The 20,496-nt window shown below is 34.6% G+C and overlaps 2 protein-coding genes across 4 annotated transcripts in view; one reads left to right on the top strand and one right to left on the bottom strand.

Moving 5' to 3' along the window:
* Window positions 1-509: 509 nt before the first annotated feature.
* On the bottom strand, window positions 510-20,327 carry vib (phosphatidylinositol transfer protein vib). Its single transcript, XM_077446011.1, has 8 exons — window positions 20,123-20,327; window positions 7,841-7,871; window positions 4,124-4,235; window positions 3,800-3,951; window positions 2,476-2,553; window positions 2,159-2,389; window positions 1,273-1,331; window positions 510-880 (listed from the first exon to the last, which is right to left on the bottom strand). Exons 1-8 carry the CDS (start codon window positions 20,137-20,139, stop codon window positions 742-744), a joined length of 819 nt encoding a protein of 272 aa, XP_077302137.1. The 5' UTR covers window positions 20,140-20,327; the 3' UTR covers window positions 510-741.
* Snr1 (SWI/SNF related, matrix associated, actin dependent regulator of chromatin, subfamily b, member 1) overlaps window positions 3,631-20,496 on the top strand; it is a 28,144-nt gene continuing 11,278 nt past the window's right edge. Inside the window, exon 1 of one of the 3 annotated variants that reach the window (XM_077445901.1) lies at window positions 3,631-3,800. The gene's annotated coding sequence lies outside the window, so the exon portion shown is untranslated. Of the gene's footprint in view, window positions 3,801-19,451; window positions 19,606-20,496 lie in introns of those variants that run through there. The other 2 variants (XM_077445893.1, XM_077445912.1) reach the window with 2 other exon arrangements.

The raw sequence follows: 20,496 nt of genomic DNA, 5'->3' as shown, positions 1-20,496 counted from the left end.
AGATAAAATATAAATTTTATATCCAAATATAATTGACCTATGAATATACTATAAAAGCATATAATATGTGTATTTTTTTTAAACAATTATAAAAAGGATAGGCTTCTTTTATATCCGTATAAATTATATGCATAATTATATACACTTGTTATAAAGCAATTATTATTATGTACTAACATATACATATCACGATATCTGTCAAGTGAAATTGTTAATATATATGTATATACAGAGTAGATAATAAACGCTACTCTTGATTTACATATTTATTTTAATTGATTGACTGACTATACAAGTTTTAGAAATTGAGATTAATCAGCTTAAAATTCTTAAACAGTCAAAGTGAAATGTGGTACGACATATTTTCAGTTGATTGAAAAAGCCTCGATTTTCAAAATAATAATAAAAATAAAAGTATGTTAATAATATGTATATATATATATATATATATATATATATATATATATATATATATATATATATATATATATATATATATATATATACTTGTATGTAATGTTTATTCTTTTTACCGCCATTATGATACCATGCACACATCAAATACAACAAATTGGAATATTTTTAATATTATCAACAAAATTATTTTTATTTATTTATTTTTTTGTCTGCGACAATTACTCTCAGAGGATGACCTAAAGATATTTCCCTCTTCAACTTTTTAACTTCTTAAACTTCCTAATATTTATTAGCTATGGTAACTGGAGTGGAATTTTATTTTGTCTATTCTCCGTCGGCTCTCATACCACGCACTTCACCCTGCTTTCTTAACTTGTCCAAGTCTTCTTTAGTTTTGTCTTCGATGGCCCGAATGTCCGCCATTGTTAAGCCGTGCCACTTATCTAACCAACACACAACTTGCCTGAAATGAAACAACAACAATATTAATTATATAAAAAAAAGTTTTTCAAAAACATACCTCTTCTATAATTTGTATATAAAACTATTATTTTGAATAAAAATACCAATAATTTTATTTTACTACCGCCATCTATGTATAAAATTAATGACTACGAGACGTCACCGAGATTAAAAATTTTCAATCTTGAAACGATATTTTATCTCTATCGTAATGGCGGAGGATCCATTTACTTATATTGATGACCAAAATGAGCAATATGGCAAAGTATGAAAACGATCGGATAAGAGGCAAACTTTTTCCTGAATTATAATCGTAAGTGAAACTTTGTAAAGGAAGTATGTAAAAAAAAACGTATTTTTGTTTCAATCAGAAAAAAACGTATAAAAAATTACCTGTGGAATGAAGTGAATAACCGTCTCTCCGATTTCAAGATGAAATTTTCTACTTTATTCTGAAACACATCGAAACGTTCAATAATAAATAAGAATAAATATATATATATATAAATGCATTGTTTACCGAGACATTTTAAAGGTCTCTGTCCAAAACTGCCAGATAAATCGCCGATTTGTTGTAACACTATTATTAAACACCGAAATCGCTTTTAATATCTAAAAGAAAACCTTTCTTTTTTAATTAACAATAAATTTACGTATAGTTAAGCTCCATTTGGTTTTTTCAGCATTTATAAATAAATAATAGTGGATACTTATAAATCTTTACCAAGTTAGACCCACTGAATTCGAATATGACAATGCTTTTCAATTTGACAAAGAAATGCACAATTTTTACAGATTTTTTGCTTGTGCAGTCTTTAACGCAAAATATAGTATTGCTGTCCCAAAAGTGAGCATCGGAATCAATAGTCAGATGTTTTTCCTATCGATTATGATTTTTTATCGCTTTAAAATAATTATAATTAATTATCTAGTGAATTTCAAGCCAAAATATACTTTTCTTCTTACACATTTTTTATCTCGAGCTATTATGAATCCATTGAGCCAGTTCTATATTTCATTGCGTTTACAAGGATTGGTAATATTAATATATTTCTTTTAATCTTGTGAATGTACGAATAATTCAAGCGGTAAATGATTTTGTTTTTTCTTTTTAAATCCGCTACAGTAATTTAAAAAATTGTCGTTCTATTCACATTCGTGACATCATCAACCGATGCATTTGGCAGTTTTGGGCCGAGCTGCAAACAGCGATATACTGTCGTTTGGCAGCAATGGATTATGAATTCAACAAATAATAATAAAAAAAAGCCTCAATTACCTGTAAACCGAACCATTTGAATTCTACAGTAACGAGTTTATAACAAGTCATTACGGGCTTCTGATTCATCCACCATTTGTTTCCGGTGAATGGTCCGCGGCCGGTTTTCACAGACTTAAAAGTAGTAGGATCCAAGTCCGGCTTGTAGTCGCTTGAAGGTATTGGGTCATTAGCTATATCTATGTAAACTACTTCTCGGTTTTTTAGTTTCTCTGGCGGCAATTCATGTACCTTTAAATGCGAATTCATTTATTATACATATGTACATATTTCAGTGAAGCACGATGATTCGTATGCGAGTGAAAAGAAATACTCACATTATCTTGATCGCCAGTGTCGTCTACGTGTAAGGATTCAATGCAAATAACGAAATTTTCTTTCATGTAACCGGGATTCTAAAAATAAAAATAGAATTAAGCATAATAAAATCAATAACAGCCCGTCAAATTCAATTGGCATCTTAAACGATACGGTCGTAATTCAATGCTGTCATTAAGTGAATTTCCAAGGGTTTTCTGGTGTTAAATGTCATGCCGGCAATATATTTTATTTTTATACAGCCTAAATAGCTATACATATACATAAATTTATGCTACATGAAAAATAATAAAAATAGCATAATAGTGTTGTACCCGATGACATATCATCCCGTGAGTGTTGGCATATTATGTTATTAAATAAAAAAAAATTAAAAGAAATGTGTCGTCGGTCATGTGTTTTGATCCCCACACGGTCGAATTTTTTTCAAATACTTAATTATATTTAATTGTTTAAAATGGTAAAAACTACCTACCTACCTACATATAAACAATATAAAACACCGATAGAAACATATTAAATAAACTTTCAATAGATGGCGGTAAATTCTCTGCCAAGCGGAAACATTAGTAGCGATCAGTATATATAGAAGTTTTTTTCTTTTGTTATTGTATTCATATATACGTTTTGGCAGTGGGTTAGCTGTCACGTACATATATATGTATGTCGAATTGAAACGACTATTATAGTGCGGCGAGCGTTATCTCAGACAGACACACATACGGAATAGTGATATTATATATGTATGTGTTACAGTGAAAATGTATCAAACTTAACATTTAACTCTATAAATTTGACCCTAACAACCCAATCTTAAATAATACCAATCCTCACAATCTAATCTTAAATTAATAAAACCAAACCTGAAAATGTAATTGGTTATGATTTCACTGAAAAGTCAGTGAAAACATATTTTCACTTGAAATATAATTTCACTGTGACATATATATGATACTCCTGGTACGAAAATAAATATTATTTTGAGATTTCCATACTTGTCAATGCACTTGCCACATGCCGTCTGTTTTTATATACATATATGTATACGTAGGGTTGGAATTGAACGAAAGGCTGATGTATGGGCTATGGCTGAGAAAGAGTATGTTACCACTGTTTGTGAGAAGGGGATGAAAAGGGGCAGAGGTATAACGGTTAGTCGCAGTTGGACCTGTGCTCCGCGCGGTTGGTCGCTAAACCTCCGCACGTATCGTCTTAATTAACAACATGACTGAAAACGCACGTGTTTGAACCGCCACATCCCAACTGTGGTCCTGAACAGCGTTATCTGTTCGACATCTACCGACCAAATCGTAGAATACTTACAGTAAGTACTGTTCGGCAGTAAGGATAAGCATTCCATGCTTCTTCGTGAATCTCTAAAGAACCTTTGGGCGCGAGTAATCTGATGAAAGCGGGAACTTTTGAAGATAAATGATATATTTTATATGTATACTGGCCGGAAGAATATTTTCCACCTGAATTAGGACAATAAAAAACACGTACATGAGAAAATATTGATTGATTACACACAATTTTTAACAGACAGTAAATAATATATAAAACCATCTGTTCAAATATAGCACAAAAATTTGGTATCCAACCACGACTTGTATGTATGTATAATTTCGAGAATTCAATCACACTCACCGAGTAGGGGAAAGTCTTTGAAGGGTTCATTCTTAATAACTTCTATCCCTTCGCCGCCGCCGGTTTCATTTTTAGACGCTTCCGCAACAGCCCAAAGCTGGCCCACTTGATACTGCAAAAACACATTAAAATTTCATAAAATAACTCCAGTCAGAGTTCAATGTCTGATTTGCCGACTTTACACATACATATATATCACAAAATATCGATACCTGTCCACTTGCGGTCCAAAGCGGACTTTAGACCGTATGTATAGGTATAATAAACATACATATGTATTCAATGTAACTATCATGATTATTTTAATCGCGCATCGTAATTTAAAACGATAAGATACAATACATAAAAATATATTTCGATACAAAAATGTAGTGAATGTAAATATAATAGTTAAAAACCATATATACATCATCGTTTTGATTTACCAAATCAACCTTTTTTTTTTTTTTTTTGAGGTCATTTAGATTATAAGGAATATTGAACAGATAGCAAAATGCATAAGCTAATAAAAATTGCTCATTTCGTGAATATACAGCAGTGGACAAATGTATTAGGCCACTCGTAAAAAAATGGTTACACTACCTGTATCGCATCTTACTAGCGATTCCCCAATTGTTTATTTAAAATTTAGTTTCTCTTTCTTGGTTACTTATTATAAAAAAAAAAAACAAAATTGTCTATTTTACGCACATCAGTGTTTCGAGAAAAATGTAATATGGAATTTTTTTAATTTTAATATTATTATTTTCACTTCTTCAGCTAGCTACGAAAACAATTCTCTCGAAACGCCGATTTGCGTAAAATGGACAGTTTCGTATTTTTTTTAAATAATAAACAACCCAAGGAAGAAAAGGTATGGTAAAATAATATAGAAATTCCTAGTAAGATGCGATGCGGGTAGTGACCATTTCAAATATCCGAATATTTTTGGTTAAAGCCATTTTTACTAGTGGCCTAATACATATGTCCACAGCTGTATACATGTCTACAAAAAAAATCTATTAATCACAGTGACGTTAATTTAAATGTATTTTACTGTAAAAGTCTGAAATTATATGACATATGTGAATATAATGATAGATTAATTTCAATTCGAATATTAAACCGTACAATACGATGTACATACAATTTTTAATCTAAAGCTACAAAAATTTGACATTCAAATTCATTGATCAATTCACGAACAAAGTATCTGGCTTAGACCATTATTGAACTGAGCACTTTTTTGACATTTTTTTTTTATTTTACCTCATAGTCAGAATAAGTCTGTTAACTAAATAAATAAATATGAGAAGAACACTTGTATAGTACCTATATAAATATACATATTATATTTAAATGTTCTTTTCTGAGATAATAAGCTATTGAAACGATACCATATTTTTTACACATGATATATCAAAAGCCCGAAGGAAAATTTCTAACAGTATAAAATACGACAAACAAATTAAAAAACGACCTTTGATTCTGCCACATGCAAGAACTTTTGAACATTTTGAGAATTAAAAAAAAAATTGCACAAAAATTTCGAAGATCGACTTATATTGGTTTGCTAAATTGTAAATATAAAATTGCATTTTGTTCAAGGGGGAATAAATACTGTTTTATTGGCCTTTATATTGGCACTTTTTTGACCTAACTCTTGATTTAAAATAGTTCAAAAGTTAAAGTTTTGTTAAGTTGTGAAATATTAAGTTCCGATGAAGCCCATCGCCATAGCGATCTTTTTGCCACCAAATCGGTCGGTGTTTAGAGCAATTTGATGTTCGTAGACATAATTTAGCGACGAGTAGCTTGTCTGCCAAACGATAAAGTAGTATCCTGTCATTCAAAGGCTCAAAATAATGAACTGAATATAAAGCTTAACCCTTTTCGCACGGATGACCGCTATAGACGTCATGCGAAAAATGCCAGTAGCGAGAATATCGTGACAAAATACTTCAGGCTTGATTCATTATTTAAAAAATTACGTCAGGCGTCAATTGACATTTGGTCACTAGAATAAATCTTATAATGCATATTATATTTTTAACTTTTATTGTTTTTAATTTTTGTTCCTTAATTTTTTTGGGTAGCATGTGAATGTTAAATAAAATTAAACGTGTTTTATATATTTTATGGTTCGGTGATTATTCCGCAAAAAGCGATCTCGCGCACGTCACTAAAATCTCGGAACATCTGGCACCCAAAAACTCCATTAATCGAAAGCTACGCACGTGAAATATTGTACTGACGAGAACTCAAGTGCCAGATATTTCGCAATCCCGATTTTTGTGGTAACGATTGTCGTGAGCGCGATCGCAATTTGCGCCATAATCCGTTTACCATATTTTATATGTATGTATGTTTATAAAAAAATGTGTTATTTATTTATTATCTGGCCACAGTGTCATATTGAGGTAACCTGTGAAGACACATATATGTTTATTAAAATAAAAATAAAATAAAATGTATGGTCGAAAGCTCGATTTACAAATTCGCTTAAAAATCACCATGAAAGTAACAGCGGGCAAAGGGTTAAGGGATTCGTTTGAAATTTTTGTCAACGTGATCCCAAAATCGTATTTGACAAAAGATACATAGTTGGTCGTAACATTGCCTGCTGCGAAATTTTTCGCAACTAGCCGCCGTATAAAGATCTAATCATACTATCATCGCACAGACCGACAACTGCACGTAAACAGTATTCTTTGGTACATTCATATGTAGAGGTAGCAGCAGTAGCAGACACAATTTATTCATATTATACAGCAGTACATGTCACCGTAACGTATCAAGCAAAACCAGTTTTCTTTGGTAGCCGTGGAAATTTTCTATGACGTTACGTCATAGTAGCGAGTGTATGCATACTAACGAAAGTGCGCATGCGCATATGAATATTTTCGGAAACGTCATATTGACTCGTCGATATGATGCAAGTAATATTGCGCCGTATAGTCGCGCTCTGTAATGTGTATGTAAGCCGAATTTTCCTTGCAATCGGCCAAACCTTGTCTGAACATGCGCTGCTGTATAGTATGAATACCGGGCTGTTGCCGTGCAGTGCTGGATAGTATGAATAGACCTTGAATGGGCAGCTTAAGGGCGAAAACACACAGCGGTGAGTGTGACACGTGGTTTTTTTTTTAGAGACTTTTAAACACGTGAAAAAAATGAACCGTGCTATGCACAGATTCATTGAACACCCGGCACACCCCGCCCCAAAATGACCCCCTGGTCCTTTTTCGGTAAAATTGTATGCTTGTGTTTATCCTTGCTTGACAGTGATCGATAACGGTGTATCCCATATTTGAAGAAATGTAGGGGACCACCCACAGGGAGGAGCCATGCACACGATGTGCCGTTCACCGCTGTGTGTTTTCACCCTAATGCAGGCTACGACGTGGAGATAAGATCTCCCGGAACAATAAGTCTAAGATTCCATATTGAATGAAGGAATATTAGATGACCGGTAATAGTATAAAGCAATTTAAACCGAAATTCAAGGTATTGATACATCGTACATAAGCAATGTTAATTGACGTACCCCCATTACCCCGAGGGAAACATACTCAAATATGTACTGTAAACGAATGATGGGGGAGGAGGGGTTGGAAAATTTTCAATGCGATTCTAAATCCGGCTCGAATATTCCGTTGAATATTTCAGCGATGGGATTTCAATCTGTAGCGCATACCTTTACGGGGATATTTTCCAGAAATAACGTATGAAACTCACCTCTTCAACGGTTAACGGTAATGGCAAACGACTGAAACAAAACAAGAAAACATTATTAATGTAATGTAAGGCATATAAATTCAGCATATGTAAATCTAAAAAGACAGTGTATTTGTGACACGCTATATACATACATACATGCATACAAGTGGGATCAAAAACCTATGTATAACTTCAAGGGTCAACGAATTGGGTCATCCCGAATATAGGTCTACTCATAATATCCAGCAGTGCAAGGCCCGGCACAGCAGTGCACGTAAAATATTACTTCTATTCATGTTGCACAGCAGTCGAGTCAATGTTGTCACAATATGACGTTTCCAAAAATATTCATATGAGCATGCGCACTTTAGTTAGTACGCGAGCACTCGCCATAATGACGTCACGTCGTGCGTGAATATTTCCACAGTGGTTAAAGAAAACTGGTTTTGCTTACGGTGACATGTACTGCTGTTTAAAAGGAATAGATTGTGTCGGCTACTGCTGCTAAGTCTACGCCACGTACTCGTCACGGAACGTATGAATGTATCAAAGAAAACTTTTTGTACTGCTGTTTACGTGCAGTTGCCGGTCCTTGCTGTGTCTGAAGCTGACGAGTTCGAGACTTTTTTATCGTATGTTATATTATGTATAGTAAATAATAATATATATAAAAACGGACGCGATGTATGTATGTTTGTGGGCTATGTGGCGGATGAGTCGACCAGTCGTGTCGAGGAGACGCGGGGTAACGGGAAAGTGGAAGGGTGAAGCGTCTGTCATGTACTCCTGATATTTAGCACCGGGTGATGTCAACGTCAGATGAGCTGCTCGGAAACGTACACATATACACACATTCATTCATCATTTCGAACGGGCGAACGGGTTGGATCGACGAGCGCGTAATGCGCGCACTCAACATTTTACTATTGATACGTGTGCGCCTTTATAAATTACCTTGCATTATATTTAGAGATAATATTTTTGGCACGGCTGTAAAATGAATTACATGATAAATGTCCAAACATTGATGTATAATACACTAGATGGGCCCAGACGTGTTATTTTGGTCGGAGATCTTGTCTTCACTAACTGAGGGGTGAGGGGGGTTTAACTACCGGGGAAGTTGGGTTTTTTCCCCTGCGATGCAGCGGTACCTACCTACCTACTAAGAGAAACTGTGCATGCGCCATGTATTTTGCATGCGCCAAAAGGGAGACAAGTACAACACGTGAGGGCGGATCTAGTATATTCTAGATCTGTGTCCAAACGAAATTTAATGTCAAATTAACATCTCTAAAATAGCTCGCACGATAGAATCGGCGTTCGCCCGGCAAATCAAACGTCAAACATTTCATTTCAAAAGGAACATTTTTGAAGAACTTGTCGATACACCGTTATCGATCACTGTCAATCAAGGATGAAATTTTACCGAAAATGGTCTAAAGGGTCGTTTTGTTATATATCACTGTCAAGCAAGGACAAACACTCGTATAGAATTTCAACGAAACAGCTCCTTGTGTATCGTTTTGAAAAGACAGTGCCATGTATATACCACATGATACCACTTATGTGAACACGTACACCATATTTTTTCTGTATATTTAAAACTATCTAAAAAAAAAAACGTCCCACATACTGCACTGTGTGATTTCGCCCTTATTCTGGCATTGCAACGCTTGCCGGGTTCAGCTAGTGTATATATATGTTACACCGAATCCGTGAAATTGTCTAATACACGCATTCGGCAACAGAATTGCCGAATGCGTGAAAAATGCAAGCACGTTGCCCAGTTCACGGATTCGGCAAATTCTTTGGCGAATGCGTGTATTCGGCAAGAATTTGTCTGCTCAAAGCGTGGAGTCGGCAAATAGACAGCAGCGCTCCGGTGTTGTTTTTTTAGAACTGTAACAACTCCTGTGAAATGCGCTAAATTTAAATATGAGCAAATTCTATCTGTGACGGTGGGAGAAGTTGAAAAAGTTGTTAAAATTTTTAATATTAATTTATATCATGTAAAAATTATTTACTATGTATGAACACACAGTCAGCTCCATTGTATTTTTGTGTAAAAGAAATAATAAAAGCCCAAAAAACTATTAATAGTGACTTATTGTTTAAATATAAGGTACATTTTTAGCCTATTCTCAAAGACTTCAAAGAGTGTTTGTCTGTAATAGTCCCCTGTCCAAAAAATGTTTTTAAGTTAAACCAATGAGTTGACTACGAGCTAGTTAAAATACAAAGTGTTCTATGGCTCAGGTCACGCAGGGCTGTTTTGGTCCTTCGGACAAATGCATCTCCGGACTCCGGAGAGATATATGCAGTTAGATTAAGCGTTTCACACCCGGTGATTTCTTAGTCGTTCACATTTTTATATATTTGGTCTGGTCGGTGTAGCCGAGAGCTATGTTCTGGGACATGTGTAATGAAATTAAATATTTATAATATAATACTGATTCTTCAAAAGGTATAAAATTTCGACTGTTAAAATATTGATCAAAATGTATAAAAATAGCATTAATTTATGTAAAAGTCATATGAGATGATCGAAACATATGTATGTATGTAGTCATATTATACATAATAATATGTAAATTAAACATCCTCATTCAGCTGTCACTTTGGTTATAATATTACACGCTGTCCAGTTCAAGCATTCGGCAAAGAATTTGCCGAATGCGTGAACTGGGCAACGTGCTTGCATTTTTCACGCATTCGGCAATTCTCTTGCCGAATGCGTGTCATAGACAATTTCACGGATTCGGTGTAACATATACATATATATGTATTGTAAAGTAATATGTTTGCCTGACTCTCTCGCTGACCAAACAAAAGCGAATACATTAGGAATGAATTCTCTACAATTAAATAGAGAAAAAAAATGCACGACTGACGATTTTTTTCCAATGGAATATTTTTTTCGACCTAGTGATAGTTTTTTTTCCTTGAATTTTCCGATGACATCATCCATCGATCCAAGCCGAAGGAAAATGTGCACATGCAAATTCGACACAGTTTGAGAGGCGGCGGTATCGATCGGCCAAACGTCATGTTGGCGCGTGCGCGTGTGTGTGTGCGTGCGTGCGTGCGACCACGTGTTCACACACAAACACTCGTCGGGTCAATTTTCACGAGCGCTCGCCAAATTTCCCCCATTTCCCAACATTTGGGTTTACCGCGAACGCAGAAGTTGCAAACATTTCGCAATTAATATTCGCCAAGTTTAGGTTTTCGCCCTCGACAGCTATTTTTGCGAGTGCGGCCGTGAATTTCAAACGATCTATTTATAAATTTATACAATTTTATTTCGGTCCAATTGAGATATCATACTCGGAAAAAAAGTGGTTAGACATTTGTCTGCAGACAATCCGGCAAACATAATTCTGGCGTTCGTCTGTCGTAGCGGTTTCGAAGAAATCAACAATTTATCTTTTTTCGAAAAGGCTTTTTTTGCTTTATTTGTTCACAATGTTTAGCCAGCAGTTTGGCTTAACGGTAGCGTATATATTTAGCACCACTGCGATCGCTGGTTCGATTCACCAAACTGCTGGTTAGATTTGGGGGTTTGTGACTCCAAATCGATCGTTTCTCTATCAGAGTTTGCCAATTTTATCTGATCATTGTTGAAACGATTCCTGAAAATTGGTAATAGATCATTTCCCGTTGTCACAAAATCTTTGTGTATAATTTGTAAAAATTATGCACAGAAATCTGAAATCTATATATGTCTCTATAATTTCTCTCTGAAATCTATATATGTCTCTATAATCTCTATAGTTTATTATGTGTATAAAAATTGTGCACAAAATCTAAAAATAATCCATAGATGTCTCTATGATTATTATTTCTGTACTTGATTAATTATTGTATTCGATGTTTATTGAACGTACTGTATACGTTGTCTTACCATTCAACGTATTGTATACGTTGTCTGACCGTTGTCGTATACTCGTCGCATTGGAGCGATCTGTAATGACGAGTGTACATCGATTGTAATAAAATAAAATAAAAAAACAACGCAATAGACTCGATTGGATGATCCTTGTCTTTCAAGGACTAAAAATTTTATAAAAGTGAAAAAATAAAAAGTTATAGGAGTTTAAGCAATTAAAATCTGACATAGCGAGAGAGTGGCGAAAAGGGAATAAACGATCGGAACAGTGTGGACAAATGCGCCAATGTGGACAATAGACGTCACTGAAAAAGATGATGGAGTATTTTCAAACGTGTCTATTACGATTATTTTTCGCCATCGCAATGGCGGACTTCATTTCCACATATAATATATTGATGACCAAACCGAGCAAAATGACAAAGTTTGAAAACGATCGGATAAGAACCTGAATTTCGTCAGACGAAAAAATCGAAAGTGAAGTAAGAAGAGGCCAGCAATAAAAAATCGTTTTCGAACTAAGAAGAGGTTAGTAATAAAAATGGCAAAGTTTCAAAACGTTCGGAAGATTGTAGAATATCAAACCCAAAACGTTGTCAGATGAAAGAGCCAAGTGAAGTTATAGAAGAGGCTTGTAAAAATATTAATGAACGAGAACTTTTTTCTCTGTTAAATTGAGTTGTGAAGGGGCGGTGGAAAGCCGCGTTTGGATAACTAGCTGTCATCGCTTCGATCTGACGCAAAATTAAGATATCATTTTTAATGAATTCTTTAATGACCAAACTTTTCTAGCTTCGTGTCGGAGACATTAGTTTACTTCAATGTTAGCTAACCCTCGGTATGACAGTAGAATATCAAAACGATTGCAATAGTAGAAGTAGTTTAAAACAAGATCACATTTTTGACGGGCACACAGAACTAACAGCGTAAAGCTAAAAGCTTGTAAGAAAATAAAGAAGTTTTGTATGATAATATTCATACAAAAAAAATCATCTTTTTTCGTTTGCCTAATATTGGATTTTAAATATTGATCGTTTTTTTGATCGTTTTATAAATAAAAACGAGCCAAACGAATTATGCAAGGGCGAAAACACGCTGAGAGGCACGCGGTTCGTGTATTTTTATTAATACTTTTGTACATGTAAAAAAAACGCAAGCACGCAGCCCCAAAAATCACTCCTAGAGTGTTTTCGGTGATAGTTTATCCTTGTATTGACAAATACTTGACAGCGATCGATAACAGTGATTCTTATATTTGAAGAAATGTGGGAAGGGCTTATCGAAATAATAAGGTCGTACGAATTAACAATGAACTGGGAACGCCCTTCTTTGGCTTGAGCCATGAAGGCGTGCCGTGCCGTTCCTTTCAGTGTGTTTTCGCATTAAGGAAGTGATGAGCAATGCTAGTACAATTTGTAAAATAACCGATCAAATCCGGGATTATGTTGACGATTCATATCTTTGTAACGTGTATTGTAGATTATAGTGTAGATTATATTGTAGAATATAGTGTAGATAAAAAATTGTTATTCAAGTAGATCATACTGAATGATTATTTTTATTGACGCAAGTCATATTTTGAAATGTTTGTAAACATAGATAAGACTAATATTCTTCAATATAAATAAACAAAAAAAAATTTGAACTTATTTTGGCTAAAATTTTATTTAAAAAAAAAAAAAAAAGAATCATTTGAACCAAAAATCTAACTATTAAATTATATTTTAATAGTGGTTTAATTCGGCTTCGCTCAGTGTTTGTAATATAAACCGCTTAAACATACGACTAATTCATTTGTATTTTTTATTAAATTTATTTGAATTGAAAAAAATAATATTCTTCGATATAATGTCGTCAGCATAGACTTTGATTTGTTTGATGATGTCACGTCTACGAACCAAACAAACATACAAAGTCTCTTTCGAAATTATATATATTAGATGTAAAAAAATATCCATTTCAATTTAATAATATTTAAATTTTTGATTGCCAAATATAAAAAAATAAATATGGCCAATTGTTTCGCATTAATGGCAAATATATATATGTTTTTTTAGATAATGCAAAAAAACTAAAAGAAAATTAGAAATCAAGAAAAAAACAGCTAATGGTTTCAGAATTTACAAAAAAAGCGGTTTCGGTTCGCAAATACATTTCACATTTAACAATAGAATTTATCATTGAAATCAAAATACATACACGTCTCGTCAGTTATCACATTCCGCAGTTTTTTAGAATCTGCAATTTAAAATAACAAGTGTTGCGAACATAAACAAAAGCCAGAAAGAGTAAACAGGTAAAGTTTCACACACTTTTTCCACTAAGATGTTTACCCTTTATTTTCAAAAACAGCGAACCGAATCCAAATCGTGTCATAGTTTAGATGTTTGGTTCGGTTTTGCAAAATTAAGGGACATCAACTGGTCCTAATTACTACCGCCATCTATGTTTAAAACTAAAAACTGGATAAACGTCAGACACTTTTCAGAAATTCAAATTTCAAACACGTCTTACGCGATATCTTTGCACCATCGTAATGGCGGAGGATCCATTTACTTATATTGATGACCAAAATGAGCAATATGGCAAAGTATGAAAATGATCGGATAAGAGGCAAATTTTTTCCTGAATTGTAATCGTAAGTGAAACGTAAAGGAGGTATGTAAAAAGGCGCAGCACGCACTTTTCGTTACCACGACCGAAACGGCCTCGCGCCAAATCTTCAAAAAGGACCAAACTGGAATAAGAAATTCGACATGATTCCAGGCCTTAAATACATATTATACTTCCGAACGGAGCGTCACGGGTTCGATTCCCACTAGAGTCCCGCTGCTGGCCAGACCTCGGTTTATGATCGTTTCTTATCAGAGTTTGTCAATTTATGATTTTCATTGAAACGGTTCTTGTAAAATTGGCACCTGCTTTCCTATCTCTTTTACAAATCCCAAGTTATTCAGTTTTGAGGTTCGACAATTTGATTATAAAATGTTAATGCTAAAATACATTTCTCCATAGATGTCACAGTGGATGTTTGTATGAATTCGCATTGTATAAAATGCTTATGTATATCGATTGTATCGTATCTGTATAAGTGCACTTGTAGCTTTGTAGCTTTGTAGGCGAGTGTTCATATTCTATGAAATGAAATTAAAAAATATATATATATACATATATACAGGTTTGAGTGCTAGCCACCTCATTGCGTCATATTGAGACATTGAAAATGTAAATCCATTGTCAATGTAAATCACAGCATAGAACAAAAAAAAAAGGTTCCCCATCGCCGCCCAGCAGACTTTGGACACAATTATTACAAAACGCTAAAAAAAACCAAACCAAAAAACATCAAAATTTTATTAAATTTTTAGCGCTTATCATAGCTGAATTTTTTCCGTAACTGAAATTTACAATTCGATTATTAATGCAAATTTTAAAACGCGAATCAAGGACGTGTGTTATTTTCTCGCCAAGTTGGATATGAAGGTGAGAATTGAATCCACGGCGAACACATGTCAGTAAATATGAGTCACATGAAAACGTCACGATACAATCATAGTGACGTCACGCCGTAGACTAGACGTCTTGGTGTATTTTTATACAATTTTTATTACCAAATTGAATTGAATGCCTTAATCAGACTTAATTTATCACAAATCGTTGAAAACCCTTGCTTAAGAAAATAACTACACTGGATATGTACATACATATATGAAATGCATGATTTCAAACATTTCTGATTCAAACGAATTTGAGGCGAATGAAATTTGCAAGGCTTTGGAAATATCGATAAAGAAAATTATCGATCACAATACATACAAGTGTTGATAATTAAATAAACTATGCATGTAATAGAGTTCGAGTAGATATAAACAGAAACATGGTTCAGAGGTTAGCGTAGTGCTTTAAACTGAGGGGTAACGGGTTCGATCCCTTACCAGACCTTGGTCGGTTTGCCCATTTATGTGATTTCATCGTTGAAACGGTTCCACCAAAATTGGTAAACTATCCTCGTTTCTGGCAAATTCGAGTTTATAGCATCTAGAATAGAATAACTAGCGGAATAGACAAGTGGTTAGCATATGATGCTTTAAACGAAGTGGTTACGGATTCAAATGCCACTGATTTCTGCTGGATTTGTGACTCCAGGTCGTTTACTATCAGAATTTGCCAATTTATCTGATTTTCATTGAAACGGCTCCAACAAATTGGCAACCTAAACCATTCTCTACCAAAATCTCGAGTTTTCGGCAATCTCGAATTTCGCTAAATTGTATAAAATACTGCAAATTTGATTGATATGTATTTACTGAATTATTTAAAAATGCTCCAAATTTACAAAATTTGACCATACGATGTATCTGTGGGTGTAAATTGATATGTATTCATGTACTCTGTATAATATTAATATTTGTATCAAATGGATAATGTTTCCGACCAGGAAGGCGCATTGGGGTTAAAAAAATATATAAATAAATCACGAATTTGTTGATTAAGAAAAATATGCTACCCACCTACATGTAAGTATTTCTCATATTTTATGATATTGTATAAATATAATTATTGTATTTGTAATGTAAGGAATTGTTAGTACTTATGTATGTACAAAAAAATGGTTTATTTGTAATAAAAACAAAAGATTCCCAAAAACGTAGAAAAAAAAAACACAGATTATCCAAACAAATGATACATATTGAACGTTTAAGTTTGTTGCCTGAATTAGAAATGTGCTAGCGTGTTTCAGAACGTATTTAAAATTGATAGTTCGGATTATCCGTGTTTTTCGATTGTCCGTGTTTCCTTCCCCGTCATTAGCCTGGTTGATCGAGAGCGAAGTGTACACATAATCGAGGCATTGAAAGGCTGTCTGTCGTGTGACAACGAGCGATTAAAACATTGTGTTTGACAGGTATTATGATGTAGTGTGAGGTTACGACGATATCGTGACGATGATTCGAGGCAATTTATCGGGGTTATTATACATATGTAGATTTAATTTGCGATTGATTTTATTATTGCGTTACGGCGAGTGCAACGTTCAATTGAAATATTATGTAAAATTTTAAATTGTCTAATTTTTCAATTTAAAAAAAAACAACCCAAAAAACGTCCGAATGACGTAAAGCGACTCATTTTTTTTTACTGCATAATATTATGTACGTGTAGATAATTGTTTTTCAGATTTGTTAGACCTTTATACACTACCACTTTAAAAAAGAGAAAACATGTTTATTTTCGTAAATTTTTCATCAGCGGTGTATTTATTGCGCAAAGATTTAACGCTTTTTTGCAAAAAAAATTACAACTTTGACGCATTTTTACACGGAAAAGGTTCGTCAAGCGGATTTTTCGCTCATTTGCAAACATCCGAGTAAACAAGCCGACACATTAATTAGTACCGGACGATTTTCAAATAACAGTCCGTTTCTAAAAAAAAAAAAAAAAAAACAGGCAAATTAAATATTTTAAATTTTATTCAATACAGAGCATTGATTAAAATATATTTTAAAGATCTTTTTAAAATAAATAAAATATTTATTTTAAAAAATGCTGTCAATTCAATTGAGTTGTTCTTTTCAAAAAGAAAAAAAATGCAAGTAAATGGGTTAAAAAAGTAACCTGATCGATTATTTAACCTGAATTACAAAGGGGTTGCAAAGGGGCGGTAGAAAACTGCGTTTGGATAGCCAGCTCGCTTCGATCTTATACAAGATACCGATGCAATTCTAGCTGCATGTTGGAGACATTAGCTTACTCCAATGTTAACTAATCCCAGTATTTTGGTAAAATATCAAAACGATCTAAAGAGTGGAAGTGGTTCAGATAACGATTTTTTGACGGTCAGGTTTTCATTTTATTTCCATTTACCGAGCGAAGCCAGGTAGCACCTAGTATACTTATAAAGCAAATTGAAAGAAAAGAAAAGGGGACGAGTAGTCACTAAAGAAAGATATAATAAAGGCAGAAAGAGTACCATAATAGGGTAGATAATTTGAATGAAATAAATTTTCGGGGCAATTCAAGATTCAAATTTAAATATATATTAGGTGCGCTTTTAAGAGTGACTCTTGAACCATTTTTGATAGACTCAAAGATTTTTACTTTATCTATGTATGTATGTACGAAGTAACAACAGATTTTTGACTGATTCGAATTTAGAATCGATCACTGATCACTAGAGACACGTATTTTGGGCACTTTGCTATTAATGCTTAATTGATGCTAAAATTCGGAATAGATGCTAAATTCGTAAAATATACGAAAAGATGCTAAAATAACAAACAAACGTGAAATTTGTATAACATTTATAAAATGAATAGACAATTTAGAAGGGTCTTCCTATCCATTTGCCCATTTATTATGTGAAGAAATTGAGCGGATAAAACAGAGCTTGCAGTTTACCATAGACGGTGTTTTTCCTGTCGAAACCAAGCAACTGCTTTTGTCTACTACTGTAAATAGTAGCCAAAAGTGAGGATGCTGAAAGGTATTTTAGTAAATACAATATAATTGTTACCGATCGTCGCGCAAATCTCAAAAAAGAATCTGTAGAAATGTGCTCCATGTTGAGTTTTAATACTTTTTGGGCATTTTGTTATTAATGCTAAAATTCGGAATTGGTGCTAATAGATGCTAAATTCGTAAAATATGCGAATAGATGCTAAAATAACAAAGAAAAGTGAAATTTATAAAATTAATCGACAATTTAGAAGGGTCTTCCTACACCTTTGCCCATTTATTATGTGAAGAAATTGAGCGGATAAAACAGAGCTTGCAGTTTACCATAGACGGTGTTTTTCCTGTCGAAACCAAGCAACTGCTTTTGTCTACTACTGTAAATAGTAGCCAAAAGTGAGGATGCTGAAAGGTATTTTAGTAAATACAATATAATTGTTACCAATCGTCGCACAAATCTCAAAAAAGAATTTGTAGAAATATGCTCCAATCTCAAAAAAGAATTTGTAGAAATATGCTCCATGTTGAGTTTTAATAAATTTTAATTGGTATTATATTTTTATATTCATATTTTTTGTCTTTTTATTTTTATATTCATGTCTTTTTCATTGAAATTTTAATTCCAAAACATTTTTGAATTTTTCTATTATTTTTTAACTGTTGTCTTTAATTTGTATATATGTATATACATTTTATTAAAATTCAACGAAATTTTTTATTATTTAAAATTTAACTCTTCATAAAAATAGATGCTAAAATTGAACATTTTCAATGCCCTAAAACGCTAAAATGAAAATTGACAAAAATAGATGCCCAAAATACGTTTCTACTGATCATGTTTTCATGATCTAGAAAATCATGTTTGTCTGTCTTGTGTATTTTGGGAATTTTTTGAATACCGTTAGTCTTATCGAACTGAAACCTAAATATAGTATTGGTGACTGAAATTCTTATCGATACGACGTAAATCTTTATCAAATTTCTAAATTGACCGCAAATGGTACCTCTCCTTATACATAGGTGTTTTCTTTTATTCAAGTTTTTGAATTCAATTTTCTCCCAAAATGCATCCGACTGATTTGTATATTAGAATATTTTTATCTGAATCGCAAGTGGTACCTTTAACTCTATAGAAACGCTGTTTTTTTTAAGTTTTTCTCAGGAATCTTTTGATTTATTCGACTGAAATTTCATACCTAGTTTTATCGTGCGAACATTTCATCAATTTTTTTACACACTCGATAAGGTAGGTGAATGAATGGAAATGGATTGAAAAACAGATGCGAGTATCGCCACAACATCGCGAGACAAAAAAAAAAATGCTCCACATCGACAGTAGTAATCGCGCGAGGCGATCGATCATTTTTGCACACATTTCGCACGGAAACGGAAGTCATACAGTCAAACGTCATAATTATCGTCATCATCACTGGCAGAGGTGAGTCAAACAAACACAATATTATGACAAGGCACAGGAGGGAGTGAATGACATGTGGGTTTGAAGCGCAGACGAAATCGGTGACGTCACGTATTCGCACTGCACTCGTTTGACGTTTCAAATTGAACAATTGCCCGCGTGAAAATAAATGAAAAATTAAAAAAAAAAAAAAAAAACAAAAGAAAGACGATTCGATTCGTATTATTATCGAATATCGATTATCGATCGATACGAGCCGGGATTTAGAGCGTTGGGGGGGGAGCGATAGGGTCGAAAGTCGCGTGTCGTTTCGCGGTCGCATTCGTCTTATCGCCAATTGCTATGAAATTATCGGTTGGGGGAGGGAGGGGGGGGGGGGGGCGGGGGGTTGCGGGGCGGCGATCGATCGCAGGCTCGGCCGGGAGAGGCGAGAGGGGGCGCGGGGGCGGCGGCCGAGCGGGGGGCGCAGAGGGTGCGGGGCGGGGAGGGGTGGTGCGGGGTGCGGGGTGCGGGGTGCGGGGTGGGGTCGGCCACTCACAATTCCTTGCAAAGCATGTTGGCGGGCGGGCTGAGCGCGAGTTCGTGCGTCTCGCTCGACGGTCGACGGTCGACGGCAGACTGGCGATTGGCGATTCGCGATTCGCGGCCCACGGAAGAGCCGAAGAGCCGAAACGACAAAGCGACGACGCGCCTGCGCACTGCCCCCTCCCCCCTCCCTGCCCACCACTGGACGCGTGACGTCAATCGACACTCTGCTTCGAAAATTACGCGCGCACCGCCCCCTCATGCTCGCCGTTTCGCCTCTTATTGCTCTTATTATCGTTCAAAACTATCCGATCTTCGTCCATACGCGGCGGCGTTCTCTCGAAGAATTGCCGTTTCCCGCGACCAAACCGACTCTTCGAATGCGAA

This window comes from Arctopsyche grandis, chromosome 1 (assembly GCF_051622035.1).
Source record: "Arctopsyche grandis isolate Sample6627 chromosome 1, ASM5162203v2, whole genome shotgun sequence".
Taxonomy (NCBI): Eukaryota; Metazoa; Arthropoda; class Insecta; order Trichoptera; family Hydropsychidae; genus Arctopsyche; species Arctopsyche grandis.
This window is presented reverse-complemented; position numbering and strand designations above follow the sequence as displayed.

Bases quoted from the DNA above. Each gene is read 5' to 3' on its own strand.
- vib (XM_077446011.1), bottom strand. The intron at 3,952-4,123 runs GTGAGTGTGATT...GTCCTAATTCAG, and splicing joins CAAAGACTTTCCCCTACTCG to GTGGAAAATATTCTTCCGGC. The intron at 881-1,272 runs GTAATTTTTTAT...GTTTCATTTCAG, and splicing joins TTATTCACTTCATTCCACAG to GCAAGTTGTGTGTTGGTTAG.